The sequence below is a fragment of the Octopus bimaculoides genome, chromosome 8 (genome assembly GCF_046866305.1).
Source record: "Octopus bimaculoides isolate indiv1 chromosome 8, ASM4686630v1, whole genome shotgun sequence".
In the NCBI taxonomy this organism is placed as follows: domain Eukaryota; kingdom Metazoa; phylum Mollusca; class Cephalopoda; order Octopoda; family Octopodidae; genus Octopus; species Octopus bimaculoides.
This window is the reverse complement of record NC_142935.1, coordinates 69,346,059-69,368,913: the sequence shown is the minus strand read 5'-3', so window position 1 is coordinate 69,368,913 and position 22,855 is coordinate 69,346,059. Positions and strand designations below refer to the sequence as shown.

The 22,855-nt window shown below is 36.5% G+C and overlaps 1 protein-coding gene across 4 annotated transcripts in view; it reads right to left on the bottom strand.

Moving 5' to 3' along the window:
* Positions 1-9,618: 9,618 nt before the first annotated feature.
* LOC106867807 (atrial natriuretic peptide receptor 1) overlaps positions 9,619-22,855 on the bottom strand; it is an 865,062-nt gene continuing 851,825 nt past the window's right edge. For all 4 annotated transcript variants that reach the window (XM_014912829.3, XM_089356636.1, XM_014912828.3 and 1 more), the window contains 4 exons: positions 22,338-22,512; positions 17,808-17,906; positions 16,868-16,959; positions 9,619-10,031 (listed from right to left, as the gene is read on the bottom strand). In XM_014912829.3, coding sequence (XP_014768315.1) covers positions 9,909-10,031; positions 16,868-16,959; positions 17,808-17,906; positions 22,338-22,512 — 489 coding nt within the window. In that variant the 3' untranslated portion in view covers positions 9,619-9,908. The remainder of the gene's footprint in view (positions 10,032-16,867; positions 16,960-17,807; positions 17,907-22,337; positions 22,513-22,855) is intronic.

The window sequence follows — 22,855 nt, the reverse complement described above, 5'->3', positions numbered from 1 at the left end:
TGAGCTTCTTAACCATATAACCATACCTGCACATATTTTGTGATATAAATGTGAACATTTTAAAGTCAAACGGTTTCGTATGTTAGAACTAAAGATGGTGGCTCAGTTTAATTTGTATTCAACAAAGTTATCTAAAATCATATGGTGAGTAAGAGAATTCCAAGAATGGTTGAAGAAAACTATATTTTCAAAATGATAGAGAAATGTGAAGTCAGGTAATTGTTTAATTGTTAAAGTCCCAGGTGACCCTATGATCAAAGGAGTTCCAACCATGACCATCTCATTTATTGTTTTAAGATACAGAGCAGCACTCAAAGTGGATGGAACTTGTGAAAGAGGGAGACCCAAGAAGACATATGATGAAATACTGAAAGACAACCTCAGGGCACAGAACCTTATAGTGGACCAACATTTCTGGCACCTTGCTGTATTCAAGAAGACCTGTCTGCCACAGCAGAAGTGTCAATGCCACTCTCCCTGCTGAAGTGGATGATTCTCCAAGAGCCCTGCATTGATGCTCCGTATAAAACATTTGTGCCAGCCCCATGTAAAAGCACTCATGCCAGACCCAGCACACACTGTGAAGTGGTTGGCATTAGGAAGGGCATCCAGGTGTAGAAATCAAGCCAAATCAGACTGGAACCTGATGCAGCTCTCCTGCTGGCTGGCTTTGGTCAAATCATCCAGCACATGCCAGTATGGAAAACAGATGTTAAAGGATGATGATGACGATGATGCATCTATGATCATGATAACCAAAGTGACCTTTCCCTTTTTATGATAGAAAGGTGTAATATCAGAGAGATTGGCTGCTATTTCTAGCTGGTCAGATAACTTCAAAGAGGTGCTCCAGTAGAAATTTATAACACCAGTTTGACACATGGAAAAATTACCCCACCACCATCACCACCCCTCCGCTCTCACTGTTATAAACATATATATATCACAGAATATGGAAATGTTACCATTCTTTACAAGTTTTAAGGTCACAAGCATGTGAGGAGAGAGAACAATAATCAGCTGAGCCATAAGGTATTTAACAAGTCCCTCTGCCGACTCTGCTATTTCCATTAACCTCACCTGACTTAACAATAATAATTATGGAGACTTGGCAGAAAATGAAGTTCTATAATGAAGGTAGTGGTGGTGGAAGTGGTTAGTGGGGGGGAGCAGTTAATTAAATTACACCTCCCACACACACACACCGTCTTCAGTATATAGTATACGTATGTATATATATATATTGAGAATACTTGTGGTAGAATATGTGTTATGTTGTCAGAGAGATAAAGAAGTCTAAAGGAGGAAGAGGAGAGGAAGAGGTGGTGATAGTAGTGGCAGTGGTAGTGCTGGGGTAATGTCAACTGATGCTGAAGGATTGGAGAGAAAGAGGAGGAAAAAGGTGAAGTCATGTGTGGTATTGGTGGGAGTAGGGAAAGAGGGAATAAAAGGAGTGCTTGAAAATTAGAAAAATGGCATGGAAAGAAATAATGACTGAAGGATTACACACATACATACACATACATACACACAAGCACACACATACACATGCACATATACATGCATGCACACACACACACATACACACACATGCACGCACACACATGCACGCACACACATGCACGCACACACATGCATGCACACACATGCATGCACACACAGCAAGATATGGGGACATTGAGCACAGAGGATGAGCAAACATACTCCCTCAGATGTTAGTGTGCATGAATGATTGAGTAAGATGATTTTATTAAAACCACAAGGGTTAAACAAAAAGGGGGACAATACAAGGGACAAATGGGGTTGGGGACTTATTGAATGATATTACATGAATAAATATATTATAATTTCGGATGAGAAATGAGAAACAAAAAAAAATGAATGGACGCAGAATGGGTTTGACCCCATCAACCACATTCCTGTGATGCACTGTCTAATTTTGTCCTTTTTTTTTACTCCACTTAATTTGGCACTTACACACCCAACAAATGGGCTACTTTCTACCATCTTCTTTCATACCTTTTTTGCCATCAGGCATTTCTTCTCCAGACATGCTTTCCTTCTTAGTTGGTATAAAAAGAGATTCACTAAAACATGCCTGATGCAATAACTCTTCCATGCATCTTCCATATTACCTCTTTCGCTTTAGTTATTACAGCTAGAAAACAAAATTTCTCTTCTCCCTTTAGAGGAGATGCTGGAATGATCTTGAATGACTGAGTACAAATGAGTTGAGAAAAAACTGAACATAAAAGGAATCTTATCTAGTACACAAGAGAGCTGTCTGCTGGTTTGAACCAGCAGAGTATAGAGCAGAGCAATTTGGCAAAGAAATGGCAAATGGTCAAAATGGAAGAAAGTTATGACTGAAAAGAAGATACCAAAAGAAATGATGAGGGCAGATCTCAAGATTAAGGAACACAAGAAGGAGATGACAAGAAAAAGGGGCAGAATGTTGTGTTTGAGAAAGTCTGAAGACCTGACTAATTATGGAAGCATGATAAAATGGCTGTAACTTGATGATGATATGTATGAGTGTGGATTTATATATAATTTTGATCAGTCATTGCATTCCCTCACCACTTCTCACTCATGTGAACTCCCTACTCCTTACTCATGCACCTTTAGCAATACTCTACCTCCATTTATATTTTCATCCTTGTACTTTGAGAGTATACTCTGGCACATTGGCACCATCTTTCTCTCTTTCACTCTCTCTTGCACTGTCACACTCTTGCTCTCTCTCGTTCTTGATCACTCCCTCTCTCTCTTTCTCTCTTACTATAGTATCCTCGTATCTCCTCCATAGCAAGACACCTATTTTTGTTCTTCTGTTACCCTCTAACCACTTATCACCTGGCACAAGGTCACCTCCTTCAATAACCCCTCTCAAAGGATCATTGCCTTGCGAGTTACTTGGTGACCCCACTGGTGCTGGTGCCACATACAAAGCACCCAGGCCACTCTGTAAAATGGCTGGCATAAGGAAGGGCATCTAGCTGTAAAAACCACACCAAAACAGAGAGTGAGGCCCAATATAGTCCTCTGGCATGCTAGCCCCTGTCAAACCATTCATCCCCTGCCAGATCTGTTTTCTAGTTCTTTAGTTATTATCAGTAGGAAATACAGAAGAGAGGCAACTCTGGACAGACTTAGTTAGAGCTGTAGCTTTAATTAAAGCATAGTCAATATTGATTAAGTTGTGCTATTAGATCACCATATCAGAAAAAAATACAGCTGTATTGGCACCAAGCAGTTTTAGGCAGAAGTGAATTTTAGGTTAGTTAAAATATGTTTGTGACATATTTCAACTTCTAAAAGAAAAAAACATTAACATTCTCTCTTATGATAAAAAGGTGTAAAAACACTATATCTATCTTGCTAAGTCATCATTACACAGTCTAACGATGGCTTAGCTGGCTGAAACTTCAAAGTATGCGTGTGTATGCATATGTGTGTGCGTGTGTGTGTGTGTGTGTGTGCGAATGAGCATGTTGGTTAAGGATAGAACTTCACTCTCAGAATTTGTACTTCATTCTTCTCCATTGTCACCTCATCTGTTGGAGATGAGAAACAGCTTATCAAAAACATGTCTCTGTGGGTTTTTTTAATAGAGAGTTGGGCCTGATTGGTGATTAATATTTAACAGCTGTGGTATCATAACTACGAAGGTAGCATAATAATTTGCTCTATAAATTGGGGCTAGAATGAATGGTTTGATGAAAATTTAGTTGTCTCTTTGGATCTCTTTGGTTTCACATGTAAGATCCAACTTCTTTGAAAATTTCTACACGGCTCACAATTTTCATGTCTGCTTTGTCACATAAACTCATTGGGGTATGAGTCAATCATAGAAAGATGTGTGCCACAGAACTTTTATTATTTAATCTTCTAAAGGCAATGAGCTGGCAGAATCATTAACCTGCCGAGCAAAATCCTTAGCGGAATTTCATCTGTCTTTGTGTTCTGAGTTCAAATTCTGCTGAGGTCGACTTTACCTTTCATCCTTTGAGGGTTGATAAAATAAGTACCAGTTATATACTGTGGTCAATGTAATTGACTAGCTCCCTCCCCCAAAGTTTCAGGCCTTGTGCTGATAACAGAAAGGATTATTAAATCTTTTAAGGCAGTTCCAGGAGCTTCACCTTGTCTGACAACTGACATGTACACATACACACATATACACGTATACACATTTATTTCACACTGGGACACTGCCTATACTTCTTATACATACATGTACACAGATACATGAGTACAGTAGAACCTCAAAGTACAAGTGTGCCATTGCATGAATAATTTACTGTATGAGCTGAGGCTTGTGCACATATTTGTCTTGAAGTACGAGTACAAATCTGCAATAGTAGTGAGTCTCATACAAGCGACTGCTAGTCAATACTGAATTCACACATGCTCTCCCAACAAGTGTAGCCCCTGCTTGCTCAGTTAATGTGTTAATCTCTTTGTGGCAGCATCTCAATTGTGTTTTACCCATTTTTTTCCTTAGTTTTGTGGGGTTTTTTTCCTATTATTTCATAATTATTAGTTGTGTTAGTTATGAGTCCAAAGAAGGTGAGCATCGAGAAGAAGAAAAATCTGTTTACGATAGAATTGAAGAAAGAAATCGTTGATAAACATGAGAGAGGAGTGTGTGTAGTGGACATAGCACGTCAATATGACTGAAGCACGTTGATGATCTGTACCATCCTGAAGGAAAAGGATGGGATTAAGGCCATTTAGGCCAGAAAAGGGTGTCTCCAGGCTCTCCAAGCAACACACATCTGTCCACGAAGAAATGAAAAAATTGCTTCTCTTGTGGATCAATGAGAAGCAACTCACAGGGGATACGATTACAGAGACCATCATCTTTGAGAAAGCATGAGTGCTGTATGAGGATCTCCTGAAACAGAACCCTGGGGCATCAACAGAGGAGAGAAGACATCAGCAGACGCATTTAAGGCCAATTGTGGCTGGTTTGATACTTTCAGGAAGAGGACTGGTGTTCATAGTGTTGTCAGGCATGGAGAAGTAGTGAGTTCTGACACAGATGCAGTTGAGGATTTCAAGCGTGAATTTTGTCATCACAGTTGAGGGGTACATCTCACAACAGGTATTCAACTGTGATGAAACTGGCCTGTTTTGACAAAAAATGCTCAGAAGAACCTACATAACTGCAGAGGAGAAGAAAACGCCAGGCCACAAATCTATGAAAGATAGGGTAACTCACACCCTTTGTAGAGCCTTGAAGATTAAACCCATTCCTTGTTTACCATTCCAAAAACTCATGTGCGTTCCAGTTGCACAAAATCCTGAAGGAGAAGCTGCAGGTCATGTGGAGGACAAACAGTAATGCCTAGGTCACCAGGCATTTCTTCACAAAGTCGATCGATCTTGTCTTCGGACCAGCAGTGAAAAAGTACCATCTGGAGAATGATCTTCCTCTCAAGGCTTTCCTCATCCCCAACAATGCTCGTGCTCACCATCCTTACCTTGAAGATGATATATTGGACGAATTTAAATTCATAAAAGCTCTGTACCTTTCACACAACACCACTTCCATCTTGCAGCCCATGAACCAACAGGTGATTTCTAATTTTAAGAAATTGTACACCAAACACCTGTTTTGTCGGTGCTTCGAAGTCACCAAAACTACAAATCTAACCTTTCGTGACATTTAGAAGGATCACTGCAACATTGTTAACTACCTGAAAATCATTGATATGGCCTGGCAGTGTGTAACGAGGAGAATGCTGAATTCTGCATGGAGAAAATCTGTGACCTGACGGTGTAACTGAAAGAGACTCCATATCTGAGACACCTGTAGTCGTGGAGATAGTGTCTCTTGGCAAGTCCATCGGCCTTGAGGTTGACGATGGGGGCATTAATGATCTTGTTGAGGAGCTAATGACAGATGAACTCCTGCAGCTTGAGAAGCAGCAACATTTGGATGCAGTGGAAAAGATTAGTTTCTAAGAAGAAGACAGTGTAGCAGAAAAGGCTATCTCTACAAGTGACATAAAGGTAGTGTTGGCAAAGTGGCATTATGTTTCTGAATTTGTAGAAGAATATCATCCTGAAAAAGTATGTAAAAGTTGTGCAGCTACTTTATTTAATGACACTATTCTGACACATTTTTGTAACATTCTGAAAGGCAAGAAAAAGCAGACTTCTCTCAATATGTTTCCAATGAAACGACTGCAAGTAAGAAAAGTGAAGAAAGTGAGATTAAGTGAGAGGGAAAATGCCAGAAATTTTATTTCCTGAAGTCTTAATAGAAGGAGATTCACCTTCCAAACAATAAACCTCCTCCTCTTCCCCACTCCATTGTTTTCCTCACACACAAATCATGCCATCTTTAAGGTAATTAAATTAATAAAGCCAGGGCCTTTGTTACCTTTGTTACCAGCAGAAGTAGGATCTCCATGAACTTTGCCCTGGCTATTCTTATTCTAGCAGTTACGCTGATATATATATATATATATATATATATATATATATATATTTGCCAGTACCGCCTGACTGGCCTTCGTGCGGGTGACACGTAAAAGCACCCACTACACTCTCTGAGTGGTTGGCGTTAGGAAGGGCATCCAGCTGTAGAAACTCTGCCAAATCAGATTGGAGCCTAGTGTAGCTATCCGGTTTCACCAGTCCTCAGTCAAATCATCCAACCCTTGCTAGCATGGAAAGCGGACGTTAAACGATGATGATGATGATATTTATGTGTGTGCTTTTTGAGTCTGTGTTTGTTCCCCACTGCCATCACTTGACAACTGATGCTGTTATATCCACGTAATTTAGCAGTTCAGCAGAAAAGACTGATAGAATAAGTAACAGGCTTACAAAGAATAAGTCTGGGGTCGATTTCTTTGACTAAAAGGCAGTGCTCCAACACAGCCCCAGTCAAATGATTCAAACAAGTAAAAGAATAACCCATTAGCAACCAATGTCTTGTTATTGGGACAAAGAATTTAAATTTGTCATAAATAATATCATAAAGTCGTTGTGTTTCTTTTGCTGTTTCCTTCATATTTGCAGTATTCTTCAAGTATACATTTAAATTAGCATCTAACAGGGGAAATATAGTTTAAAAGCACCCTTCAGAGCTCAGAATGTGTAAAGATTTATAGATAACTAGCAGAAATACCCGACGTTGCCCGGGTTAAAGAGAATAATGAAATCTAAAAACGCTGTCTAGACTACGCATCATCTTTATATATAGAGATGTATATACACACACGTATATATATATATATATCAATATAAATATATGAAAGTCAATGAAGTTTCGTAAAAGAAGGAGATCATGTACATACTTTCTTGCTGTTGTGATTATAACACCTCGTTGTAAACTATGTTCCTTGTTTTCCCCTGTGGAGCATATACAAATAGTTTTTTTTTGCTGCCCACTCTTGAGCAGCCAACATACAGTTGTCCATGTGAGAAGCAGGGCTCTTCCAAGAGAAGACCAGCTACAGAGAGTGTTTGACCCTGAGATTTGTTTATGGACATGGCAAAAGTCACACGAAGGGGGAATTGTAGTCTTCTGAATGTAAAAGGAATGTCTGCTCCTGATGGAGTAAGAGGAATTCTTGGAATAAAGACGTCATCCCCTTTTGCACATCCAGAAAGAATGGTAGCCTCGATAACGTGTGACATCATTTTCTAAATAATGCTCATCTGTTATGTTTGGGTTAAAATTTCATCAACATCAAAAATATATGAATTTTCATGGGAGTTATGGCCGTTATGCAAAGAATATAATTTCCAAATTTCATAAAGATCCATTCAGTACTTTTGACGTAGTTTTGGATAAGAAATCAAATGACTAATGTGTGTGTTTGTGTGCATGTGTATGTGTGTGTGATGGGTGTATATATGTATAGACATCTGTATGCATGTATATATGTATATATGTGTACATATTACATGTACATCTATATATATATATATATATATATATATATATACACATCTACACATATGTATACATATACATGTATGTATAGATCTATCTATCTATATATATATACATACATATACGTGTACATCTATATGTATACATATACATCTCTCTCTCTCTCTCTCTTTCTCTATCTCTCTTTCTCTCTTTCTCTCTCTCTTTCCGAAAGTATCTGTCATTACAGTATCGAAATGGTGTACATATACATGTATATGTATACATATACGTCTCTCTCTCTCTCTCTCTCTCTCTCTCTCTCTCTGTGTGTGAAAGTATCTCACTACAGTATCGAAATGTGATTGTTTCAGTTAGTGGAATGGTTTCATTTTTAAAGTGAAAGTATTTGACATGAGTGTTTTTGTTTCACTTTTGACACGTAATACTTAAATAGTGGAGGAGATATTATGTTGCCGTGTGCTCGAACTCTGCAAGAAGTTAATACTTTTTTTTTACTAAAACACAACTGGAACCCTAAGTAAGGCATGTGTAAAATTTGAATGAAATTGGTTGCGTAGTTCTCGAGTTTTAGGGATTCACACAGACAGACAGACAGACAGACACACATTCTCATTTTTATATATATAGATATTCATAGGCAAATTATGGCCCTAAATGGGTTAAACACAGAAAACAAAATAAATGAAAGAAAAGAAAAGATCTCTCTCTGAATATATATTGAGGTTTTTAATTGTTTGTTTGTTGGAGTGGGATGTGAACAATTTCATATGTAAGACATAAAATTTAAACAAATTTAAACACACTTTAAAGACAACTGGTACAATAATGCATATTAAGCCAGGGAATGAATATATGCACAACATATATATACACACATGTATAAATAGCTACATCACAAAGTTCTAGAATTTTTCTTGTTTTTTTTTTTGCTTTTTTTGCTTTTTTTCTTTTGGTTTTTGACCAAATATTTTTTGTGTTTCCACAGATATTTTTGTACCTTTTTTTCATTTAAATTGGAGAAACTAGAAGTTCATTATTATTATCATTATCATTACATTATCATTTTTTTTTTCTTAATTTCGAACTGTAAGGAAACAAAAAACAACAACCTCAGACATTCATATATGTCTAAATATATCATATATATATACATATATATATATACATATATATACATACATATATATATACATATATTTATATACATATATATATACATATATATATATACATATATATACATATATATATATACATATATATATATACATATATATATATATATATATGTGTGTGTGTGTGTGTGTGTGTGTGTGTGTGTGTGTGTATACACACACACACACACATAAACATATATATACATGTATATGTGCATTCATATATATATATATAGATATATATATATATATATATATATATATATATTTATACATATATATAAAATGCACATTCATACATACATGCACACATATACACATCTGTGCATGGTGTGTTTACAAGTGCATATGTGCATGTTGTGTTATAAAGTGATGTCAAATTTATATTTATATGCAAGTAATATATATATCTTGACACAATGACACCAAACACAAACTCAGCAAATGTTTTATTATTGTTATTATTATTATTATTATTATTATTATTGTTATTTTCCACAACCATTTCCAAAGTTTAGTCCTAGAAATCAAATTTCCTCATTTTTTTTTTTTTGTCTGTCTTTATTCTATATATTTTTTTCCTTCTGTTTTTGCTTTCCGTTATTGTCCAGAGTGATTAAAACATTTTACTTTGGCCTCTCTTCCTTTCGTTTGTAATCAATAATAATAATTATTTCTTGTTAGACTCTTTTTTTTTTTTTCCAACATGTTCAATGAAAATATTTAGCAAGAGAAATGTAAGAGAAAGTTCTGGTGGGTGTTCATGTCTTGTAGTCTAAATTTGTGGATTTAATGATGCTTTGGTTGTTGAAGGTGACTTTCCAGGATTTTCAGCTTTGGGAATTTGGTTGTGATATCTGTAGTTGTGATATCTGTTCTGAACTTTGATTCACATTGCCATCAGACCCTGGGTGTTCTCCTAGAAGCCAATAAGTAGTTATCTTTCCTTTGCCCTACAAGTAAATGAAAAAAGAATTATAGAAATAATAAAAAACGGAAGAACTATTATAGAATAAATAAATAAATAAATAAATAAATCTTTTAAAACAACCAATATAATATTAAAAGTGATAGTGACAATTTAAAAAAATTATAATGACTTCTGTTTTCTTTTTACTTGTTTCAATTACTTGAGTGCGGCCATGCTGGGGCACTGCCTTGAAGAATTGACTCCAGTACCTATTTTTGCATGAACCACTAAGTTACAAGGATGAAAATACACCAACACCAGTTGTCAAACAGTGGTGGGGACAAGCACAAATGCAAACACACACACACACATATATATATATAGTTGAGACAGGCTTCTTTCAGTTTTCCCTCTGCCAAATCCACCCACAAGGCTTTGGTCAGCCTGAGGCTATAAAAAAAGCACACTTATCCAAAGTGCTACACAGTGGGACTGAATCCGAAACCATGTGGTTGGGAATCAAACATCTTAACACACAGTTATGCCTGCACCTAAAATGTTGTGTCCCGGGTGAGGATTGAACTCATGACTTTCAGATTGCTTGGTTGTTTGTTTTGGATTATGAGACTGTCACACTGCTTATTGCTTCTAATTTACATTTTTTTTTGTGTTAAAGGTGGTGCATGTGTGTGTGTGTGGGGGGGGGGTGACCAAGTTACTTGCAAGACAAAGATCCTTTGAGAGGGGAGGGTGCATTATCCACAGTAAAACAGTTTAACCCTTTAGCAGTCAAATTATTGTTAAATGTAATGCTTATTTATTTACATTGTTTTGAATTATTCTTTTATTCTTTTACTTGTTTTCAGTCATTTGACTGCGGCCATGCTGGAGCACCATCTTGAAAGGTTTTAGTCAAACAAATCAACCCCAGGACTTATTCTTTGTATGCCTAGTACTTATTCTATCGGTCTCTTTTGCTGAACTGCTAAGTTATGGGGATATAAGCACATCAACACCGGTTGTCAAGTGGTGATGAAGGGACAAAGACAGACAGACAGACAGACACACACACACACACACACACACACACACACACACACACACACACGACAGGTTTCTTTCAGTTTCCATTCACGAAATTCACGCACAAGGCTTTGGTCATCCAGAGGCTATAATAGAAGACATATGCCCAAGGTGCCATGCAGTGGGACTGAACCAAGAACTATGTGGTTGGGAAGCAAGCTTCTTACTGCACGACCTATTACTATTACTTCATGCCTCCAAGATTTTGATGATGTGGTAGTTTATTTTTAAAATGTCATTGTAGAGTAGGTGTGAGGGGCCAGATATGGTCAGTTTGAATGCTATAAGGTTTAAAGGTGATTGGAGAGAAACTTCTTTGGCAGCACCTCAGTCTCATAATCTAAAACTAACAACCGAGGAATTTGAAAGTTGTATCTTTGATTCTCACTGAAGGCACATGTTAGGTGAAGGTGTGGCTGTGTGGTAAGAAGTTTGCTTCCCAACTACATTTAAGCCCTTTACTGTGCATATCAGATATTTCCACTTAAACTTTTGATACTCTTAGCTGCTGAAAGCAGTTTTGGTTCGGCAAAAGAGACCGATAGAATAAGTACTAGGCTTCCAAATAATAAGTCCTGGGGTCGATTTGCTCGACTAAAGGCGGTGCTCCAGCATGGCCACAGTCAAATAACTGAAACATATAAAAGAGTAAAAAGAGTAAGAGTAAATGTCATATTTGAAGCTAGTTTTTGTTGAGGCAGAGTTTGTATATTTATGTATAACAGTCTGAGAAAGATAGTTTAGCAATTTCTAGGGATCAAATATTTGTGCTGTACATTTGCTGACTTTCTCCCTCAGATCCACATTGCCTGAACAGGTGTATGGTATCATACATTAGGTATCGAAGTGATTATCGAGCAGCATGAGATGAAGTGTTTTATTCAAGAGTACAACACTCCCTCTGGTCCAGGTATTAAAACCATGATCTCACGATCACGGGTGCAGCATGTTAATTGTTAGGCCATGCAGAAAATACCAATTGTATTTTTTTTATAGTGAGCGAGACCGTTGCCAGTGCCCCTGGGCTGGCTCTTGTGCGGGTGGCACATAAAATACACCATTTTGAGCGTGGCCGTTGCCAGTAAAAGCACCCACTACACTCTCTGAGTGGTTGGCGTTAAGAAGGGCATCCAGCTGTAGAAACTCTGCCAAATCAGATTGGAGCCTGGTGTAGCCATCTGGTTTCACCAGTCCTCAGTCAAATCGTCAAACCCATGCTAGCATGGAAAGCGGATGTTAAACGATGATGATGATGATGATGATGATTTAACTTCATTACTGGAATAACCATTAAATTTAATTTCATTGTTAAGGGTGGAAGGAAAAGTGTTTTCCTTTTACTTTTTGCATAAAGGCACCTCAAATTTATTCATATTACACATGAAATTACACAATCTGTCCATCACGGTGAGAAAAAAGAGAGGAACACTTTGTTGCTAGCAGAAGTAATAAGCTCCAAAAACATTTTTTCCAAGACTATTATATCTCTAATCTTGATGATCTAGCCTATGGGAAGTTGCTATTTATGAAAAATCCCAATTTTGTTGTTTTTGCATAGCCCTAGGCCTTCTCTGATTGCATAGGTCTCTAACCAAAGTAGTTTAATGGTATAATGTATCTTGGTCCTATATATTACTTCTTTTAAACACACTGAGGGAGAGTTGGCTGCTACTCTTAGCAAAACAAGTAAATATGTAGAGACCATCTCCACCTCTATAAACCATATTTGATCAATAAATGTCAAAAGTTATAAGTATGAAGCTATAATTGTCATGAAGATACTTCAGTCATCTAATTTTCATTGGCAATAACAAACAGCTAATCACACGCACACACGCACACACACACACACACACACACACACTTACACACACACACACTTACACACACACACAATCTACATTGTTATACATAGCAATAATCCTACTGTTAATCTGTTGGCAATGAATATAATCTCTCTGGCTCAACCTCATTATATATTAATATTAGTTTTACTTCTTGGCTCTATCAGACAGACGTTCTGGGCTGTATTACTGCTGACAATAATAGGTAACATCTGCTGGTAGGTATGGAAACATGGGGTGATTTAGCACCAAAGAAAAAGAGATTTTCCAGAAACAGCAGTTCATCATCTGAAATATAGTAATCATCATCATCATCCTCATTGTCATCATTCAATGTCCATTTTCCATGGTGACATGAGTTGGACAGTTTGACAGGAGCTGGCAAGCTGAAGGGATGCCTCAGGCTCCAATTGTCTGTTTTAGCATGGTTTCTATGGCTGTATGCCCTTCCTAATGCCAACTACTTTACAGAGAGTACTGGGTGCTTTTTTACATGGCACCAGCACCAGTGGGGTCACCAAGTAGCTTGCAAGACAATGGCCTCTCACCTGAGAAGGAGAAAGTGGAACTGAGGGAAGTGGTTGTGTGCCATATGAGAGGTAAAGTATAACAGAGGGACAGAGATTGTTGTCTTACCACAGTGGGGATATTTGCCTACTCCAGTAGGACAAGAAAGGAGAGGGACGTGGAAGAGAGTTAGAGAGAAAGATACAGAGACTGTCAGGGTGAGAAAGAGAAAGAAATATACATGGGGTTGGAGATGTACTGGAGCCTATCCACTGGGGACAGTGGAGGGTGGGGAGTAAATAGGGAAAAGAAGGTGATGTTCCATAAGTGTGTGAGGACAGATATTTAGAAATGGGGAAGATATGACTGTAGTAAATGATGGAGAGAAATATTGGAATGGCTGGGAGGTGGGTATCGTAGATATATGAGGACATAGTGAAAATACAGATAGGTGTGTGAGGGAGAGTGGAAGGAAGGGGCTTGCAGAGTGTTGTATTGTGGAGTTGTTGGGAAGATATGGGTTGTGAGGGAATTTTGACAGAGGACAGATTATGTGTATGTGTAAGGCATGGCTGCAAATGACATGCCTGTATGTATGGCTTTTACTTAACTTGACCAAATTGCCAAAGGCCTATAATTCACATATTATGTATCAGATTTTCTAAAATCAAGATATATTAATGTCTACTGATCAAAAATCCCTCGATCATAATTTTAGGAGATTATGTTTGCTTCATTTGCTACGAATTGCTGCTAAATCACATCCCTTATCATTTAGTAAAAAAGAACACATTGGAGAAATGTAGTCCTAGATACACTATGCCTGAAACAAGATGATAAGATTATGACAGGAATACCTTTGGTCTAAGGTTTGAACAGACTCAAGCAAGGCTAGAAAAAACAACCTTAGTCTACTCAACCTCAACTGATTAGTTTTATCTCCTCCTCCTCCTCCTCCTCCTCCTCCTCCTCCTCTTCCCTTCCTCCTCCTCCTCCTCCTCCCCTCCTCCTCCTCCTCCTCCCCTCCTACTATTGAGGTTGACTTTACCTTTCATCCATTTGGAGTCAATAAAATAAGTATCAGTCAAGTACTTGGGTCAATTAAATCAACTGGCCTCTACCCTCAAAAGGTCCTGGCCCTGTGCCAAAATTTGAAACTGTCATGTATTTATTTCTTCACTAATTTTTGTTTACAGTAGTGTTTTTTTTTAATTCTTTTACTTGTTTGTTATTTGACTGCAGCCATGCTGGAGCACTAACTTAAAGGATATTTTAGTCAAAGAAATCAACCCCAGGACTTATTCTTTGTAAGACTGGTACTTATTCTATTGGTTTCCTTTAATAAACTGCTACACTACAGGGATTTAAACACACCAACATTGGTTGTCAAGCTATGGTGGTGGGGACAAATGCAGACACAAAGACACATACACATAAATATATACATATATATATAACAGGCTTCTCTCAGTTTCTATCTAACACATTCCCAAGGCTTTGGTCAGCCCGAGGCTATAGTAGAAGACACTTGCCCAAGGTGCTATGCAGTGGGACTGAACCCAGAACCATGTGGCTGGGAAGCAAGCTTCTTATCACACAGCCACGCCTGTGCCTATCTTTAAATTTTTCAGGATTCAAAAGTATATAACCCCAATTCACTGTATGATAATCAATGGCTTTTTAATTATTTCTAATCTTGGTTCATAGTGGCTGCTTTTGCCTACAATGTGATGTGTGATAGTAAAACAGATTGGATGAGAATAGTTTAAATGCATGATTCATATTTTTGAATAGTTTTGGTGGCTTTAAAGGGATGGTGATGTTGGGATAATGGTATCAGTTCCTCACTGAGATATGGATACATCTAATGTTCAAGTATATTTCAGTTATTAAGTGATTTTAGGTATAGATTCTTTGTTACAAGTGTTGGTTTATGGCATGGTGTGGTAAGAGAATAACCTACATAACGTATATTCCTAACATTTGTTACTTTTATTTTTAAAACAAAAACAATATACCACATTGATCATATGTGATCTGCTTTCATTGTTTATTGATTTTAGTGATATTGTATCTGATGAGTTGAAAAACCACATAGTATCTCCAGTTTGTATTTAGTATTGTGGTTTAAGAATTTTCTCTTGTGCATCAATTCATCGATTGGATACTTACTGGTTATCTCCTTTAGATAATAAATGTTGCATCATTGAATGTCAGAGTAAAACATGTTTACTAAAGTAAAAATATATTGTATATAATAACACATACACGCAATAATAATCATCATTTTTTTTTCTTAAATTCAGACAGAATTCATTGAGGCAAATTTTCTATGGCTGGATGGCCTTTCTGTTGCCAATACCGACCTCTTTCTTAGCAAGGTAACAATCCCTCAGTCACTCTAAGAGCAAACAGCTTGGACATAGTCACATAGTGAGCTAAAACCTATGGACCATTAGTGTGAACCTTTTGTTTACAAAGATCATGTAATATGTCATCGTCGGTGGTGGCATCATCATCATCCTCATCATCATCGTCATCATCATCATCATCATCATCATCATCATCCATTAATGTCCATTTTCCATAGTGGCATGGGTTGGATGGTTTGATCAGAAATGGCAATCAGAAGAGCTGCACTAGGTACCAGTCTGATTTGGTTTTGGTTTCTATGGCTGGATGCCCTTCCGAATGCCAACTACTTTGTGATGCGTGCTGGGTGCTTTTAATGTAACATCAATCCCAGACATGCTTTTGCCATTAGCTACAAGTAAAAGATGTGTGTATAGACAGCAAGACTGCTTATAGTCAGTGAATAACATGAAATTGAGAGGAAATATGAACCTTGACAAACACACATGTACAAACATATACACATGCATGCATGTGTGTGTGTGTCAGGCTTCTACAGTTTCTGGCAACCAATTGCACCAACAAACTACTGGTCAACTCTTGACTAAGGTATAGCACCCCAACACACAATATACATGCAATAAGGCCAAATCTCCAAGCGCATGATTTCGAAGGAAATACATCCATGCATGCACCTAACCCTACATGCATGCGTACATGCATGTGAACATACATACATACATACATACATACATACATATATACATATATCTATGCACCAGTGCATTTTACAGGCTTGTGCCATGTAAAATTCACTGGTGATGGTATCATGTAAAAAGTACCCAGTACACTCTGTAAATTGGTTGGCATTTGGAAGGGCATTCAGCCATAGAAACCAAGCCAAAACAGACTATGGAACCTGATGTGGCCTCTGGCCTTGCTAGTTACATATATCTATATTGTACTTATGTTTTGTAGTCCATATATTGTTTTCCAGTTTAAATATTTGTCCAAAATTTTGATAAAATAAATACCTGTAAAAATACAATTCTGCAAATATAAAAAAAAAAGAGATTAATACTATAAGAATTACCTTCATTTCTACAGGTCCTCGGCATTCTAGTATGAAGGTCTGGAACTTATCAAGAATCGCTTTTGACTGAGGGCTTACATGAATTTTCAAAGCTAGAATAAATTCAAAGAAAACAATAGTATGTTAATTAAAAATGTTTAGTACATAATTTATTTTCAAGTAACTTTGTTTTAGCAAACTTATTAATTTTCCACTTAGAGGTGTTTAAAGGGGTACATAAACATAATTTTTTTAAGAAGAAGGTAGTATTGACTTTTAGAGTTAAACATATAAATATATAATAATATTGAGTAATGCTGAAGACTAGGTAATATATATATATATATATATATATGTGTGTGTGTAAAATAATCCTTTCTACTAAAGGTACAAGGCCTGAAATTTTGTGGGAATTACATCGACCCCAGAACTCTACTGGTACTTAATTTATCGATCCTGAAAGGATGAAAAGCAAAGTTTTACCTTGATGGAATTTGAACTCAGTACGTGGTTGACACTCTTTCATGGTATATCACAACATATGTTTCTGCACCTTACATCAGCATTAAGTTGCACTTTTCAACTTCATATAACATTATTTAAGATTATTCTTAATAATTATGTATTTGAATATTTTTTCACAACTGCTTTGTGCGGTCACTTCATTGAGTGGAGTCCAAGAAAGACTGCCAAATTTTGCAGGATTCATCATATCAAGGATGTACAGTAATCACGCCCTCCCCCATACACACCATTAAATAATTTCATACCATTCACCAATGGAATAAAATCATTTAGAAGTTTAGAATATGTAAATTATCAAATGTTTTGACATCAATTTTTTTCTATACAAGAATGGAATTGATACAATTCTAAAGCTAACCCCTTAAGTGCTTATTTGAAGATAAAATTCTTAACTATGATAAAGCAGAGAAGTATGGAGAAGTGAAAAGATAGTTACGATGGCCATGAGATTCCATCCTTGATGCTGTGTTAACAGTGTCTCCAAACAAACAATATCTGGGCATTTTTAATCCAACGACCCCAGCACAAACAGGACCTGCAATTACAGAAATTAGTAAATAGCAAATATTTTAAAACATTCAAAATATATTAAATGAATATACAAATATTTAAATATATATTTCTTTATATTAAATGTACACTTAATCTTAACACTGGCTCACACTATCTTACTACAAGCTGAAAGGAAAACTACATTACATACACAAACATTCTAATCATCCTAGATCTATTATGAATAATTTCATTAGATGTATTTCACAGACTGGTATAATAATAACACAAAATATATAAAAAGCACTGAGAAAAAATGGCTTTCAAGAATTAATAGCGTACATTTCTCCCCATAAAGAACTAAACCACTCTGTTGAAAATAAAATTTTCGAAGAACTAAATAATAATACAAATAGATCTTACTTTCTACTTTATCACTATTCAAATCAAAATAAAGAAAAAACAAGATATCTAAAAACTGATATGAGTAGTACTAAATCTACAACCATTGAGGATCCAAATAACTATAGCATTATAATGAATAGATATGAAGACAATTATATATTAAATATGACTAAATCTAGAAGAGTAGTTGATATAACATTAGATATATCTTAGAGACAAGCACAAAAAGAGCAGTGAACAACTACTATAACTATTAATAATAGAGACTTAAAAGCCAACATTAGCAAAAAAAAAAAAATATATATATAAACTAATGAATACAAACAGGTGCAGGTGTGGCTGTGTGATAGGAAATTTGGTTCCCAACCACATGGTTCTGTGTTCAGTTCTACTGCCTGGCACCTTGGAGAAGTGTCTTCTATTATAGCTCTGGGCTGACAAAGACTTGTCAGTAATTTTGTAGATGAAAACTGAAAGAAGCCCACTGCATTTATAAGTGTGTGTGTATGTGTATACGTGTGTATGTGTATACGTGTGTATGTGTATACATGTGTAGGTGGGTGTATGCAGGTGTCACCTTGCTTCCACATCACATGATGCAAACAAATGTCACCATCATGCAAGCAGCTTCTTTGTGTCCAGTCTTCCATGAAAGCATGTCTGGTCATGGAGAAATATTATTTGAAATAGATGAGGGTATCCAGTCATGGAAAATCTGCCTCAACAAATTTTGTTCATCCCATGCAAGCATGAAAATGTGGATGTTAGAATAATGATGATGATGATGATGGTGATGAATAAAAGTAGTACTAAAATAGTATTAAACCTAACTAAACCAAAACTATTCTGAATATGAAGATAATTAACATAATCTGCATATTTACACAGCACAGCTGAGCTCTGTCTGAAGATTTCATGTTTTGTTCTTTCATTGTCCAGTTTTACGAAGACTAACTTCCAAAAGTTTAGCATTCTGACTGCTTCCACAATGCAAGGTTGTGACGCAAATACATTTCTTCAACAAAAATCCAATAAAATACAATGGAATTATGTCAAATATTCAATTATTTCTTCTAAACAGAATTGTTGTTTGATATTCCTTGGATGGACTTTTACTAAAAACTGAATCAGTAGTGATCAAAGATGATAATAAACTGGTTTTGACTCCATCTTCTCTTTGATGTTTGTCCGAAGTTAAATGATTGGCCTGCTAATGAGACACACACACACACACACACACACACACACACACACACACACATACACACACACACACACACACACACACACACACACACACACACACACACACACACACACACACACACTTGTATGCTATGAAGTGTTTTTGTTAATGGTGCAGAGACACAGAAATACACATATAAGTGAAGAGATCTTTCTCCTAATGGTACACATTCACACAACATATATACAGTCTGATTGATAAATAGACTTGTTCAAAGTTTGTTAATAGTATACACACACACGTACACACAATGTACCACCAACACATATGTAAATAAATAGGATTCTGAATATGCATGTGTATATAGATTTATGTATTATATATATTTATTTGTACATATATGCATGTTTGTATAAGTATATATATATTTATGTGTAAATGTGAATATGTGTGTGAGCATGTATGTATGTATCCGTGTGTATATATCTGTGTGTATACATGTGTGTCTATATGTATACATATGTATATGTATGTGAGTGAGTGTGTATATTTATATATAATTACATTTATGTGTGTGTGTACATGTACTATACAAGACATGCAAATTCATGGAGGATTCTATAGTTTTCATAAGCGCAGGCATGGCAATGTGGTTAAGAAGCACACTTTGCAACAGCATGGTTTCAGGTTCAGTCCTACTGCATGGTACCTTGAGTAAATATCTTCTACTATAGCCTTAGGTCAACAAGTGGCTTCTGAATGAGTTTGGTAATCAGGGTCTTATTAACAGAGTAGACTCATGATATTCAGTAAACAGGTGGTCATGTTAAACAAGGAAATTGATAAGGCCTACATCTTATGAAAGGCTTCCATTCAGTTTCTGTCTTCAAAATTTTAATTACAAGGTTTTGGTTTATCCAAACAATTGAAATAAATAATTGCCTATTTTTAGCAATATGCCGCTTCCTGATTTATTTTCCCAGATGCTACTTACTGGCTCTGCGGAAGAGACACATGAAAAACTCCTGCATTTCCTCAGACACCTAGGAAGAGATGACACTGCAGTGCAATGAATGGCACCAATCACTGAAGGTTATATAATTTCAGCCATTGAGGAGAAACAGCAGAGAGAATATAAAAGAGCATGTGGGAGGCATCACTTCTCCATTGCATCAAGTACTTTCCTCAGCAGCAGATGTCATTCCCGCTGTAGATGAAGAACAGGCTTTATCACCCACATTTGAGCCTGCCAGAGATGATTTCTGAACAGAACCATCAACATTAACCTACAACGGACAGCCGACTTATTGGTTACACAAAAATGCTTCACTTGACTAATAATGTCACATGAAACAGCTCTGAATAAAATATATATATTAGTGTAGTATAAAATATATTCATGTAAAGTCATATTTAACATGTTCTCATACATTTCTTTCAAGGACATGGGAATGCATGCATCCTACAATCCAATGACTTCATTTACAACCAAATATGTTTTCCCACATGTTTCAACTTTTAGCTTTCAGATTATTCTCCTAAATGTAAAGTTTATTCATCATCATCCTCATTGCTTAACGTATACCTTCCATGCTGGCATGGGTTGGACAATTTGACAGAAGAAGGCTACACCAGGCTGTTATGTCTGTTTTGGCAGCTGGATGCCCTTCCTAACACCAACCACCCTACAAAGTGGACTGAGTGCCTTTTACAATTAATCTGATAGCTTCAAAATATTGATGATGTGATTGTATATTTTTAAAATAACATTGTAGGGTAGATGTGAGAGGTCAGATCTGGTCAGTTTGAGCATAAAACAGGTACAATATTTGGGCTGGATATGGCCAGTTTAAATGCTAAAGGGTTAAGAGATAAAAATTTCTCCCAGGACTCTTTCTGCAGCAGCAGGTCTTCTCATGTTCAAATGCACTTGAATGTGTTAGATATGGCTTTATACAAATATTATGCTGTTTGCAATATATAATCCAAGTTTCTTTCCATTACATTTAATAGAAACTCTTCTTTCATTTTAACCAATTCCACAGCATCAGATTTTCCTGGTGTGTAGAAACATAAGTAAGTCACAGATCAGCAAGTTAAACTCTTTGAAACTATATTTCTGACAATGTTGTTTTGGTTGATGTCTAGTATCAAGTCAGCCCTAGGATGGTCAGGTGAGCATAGAAAGAAATATAGTTGATTTAGTTGTCTTCTTTTCTTAAGAAAGCATGGATTAACTGTTGGTTCAGTTCTGAACATTTATTATTTTGTTTATTATCTTAGAGGAGGAAGAACCATGCTGCTGGTCTTTTAGTAGTTCTCCTGACCCTGGTGGAAAGAAAGCAGATCTCCATATCTAAAGGCCATATAAGATATATGACAAGATCTCTGGCCTATAAATTTTCATATCTGTAGACCAGAGATCTTGTCAGAAGCTTGTGAAAGAGTAATTTCTACTAGAGGTACCCAAGAACAAGGTGATGGTTGTGTTAAACTTGGCTACATCAGACATACAGACTAGCGTTCTGGTGGAGTATACATAAACAGTTAGGGTGATGCCTTGATACAAAATAAACATACACATAAATACATACACACATTGTGTGTGTGTGTGTGTGTGTGTGTGTGTGTGTGTGTGTGTGTGTGTGTGTAGTAAGACGCTTTTAAACATGCGTTCATACTTACTGCTACACACAGACTTAACACATTGATATACATACATACACACTGAGACACATAGACAGACAGATAGGTAATAGATAGATATAGTTAGAAAGATATAGAAATTGATATATACGTGTATACACATATGTATACAGAGAAAGAGAGAGAGAGAGAAGGAGGGAGGGAGAAAGAAACAATAGTGTGTATTAAAACACTTACCTGTGTGAATGCCTATTCTAAGCTTTAATTGTTCATTTGGTCGATGTCGAATACGGAATGTTTTGACAGCCTTCAACAAGGCAAGAGACATCCTGGCTATTTCTCTACAGTGGAGATTACCATTCAATATAGGAACACCAGATACAACCATGTATGCATCACCAATGGTTTCCACCTGCGGAAAAAAAAGTAACATACATACATAAATACATGTATATGTAAATGTGTGTGCATGCATGTACATGTATATATGTGTCTGTACTTTCACCATAATATATCTTTATTACTGTCACACTGCCTTCTGCACATGCATGCTTATAGTTGGTACTATTGTGGTCACATGATCAAAGATGGAGCCTGATCATCCCATTTTTCTTTCTGGTTTTACAGTGTAAGCATGGATGCTCCACTAGCAATGTGCACCAAAGGAGAACAAAGAGCAGTGATCTGAGAGATGGTAACGGTTAGGTGGTTCACCTCTACCATCTCTCAAGCTTGCTGAATTTTCGTGTCAGTGG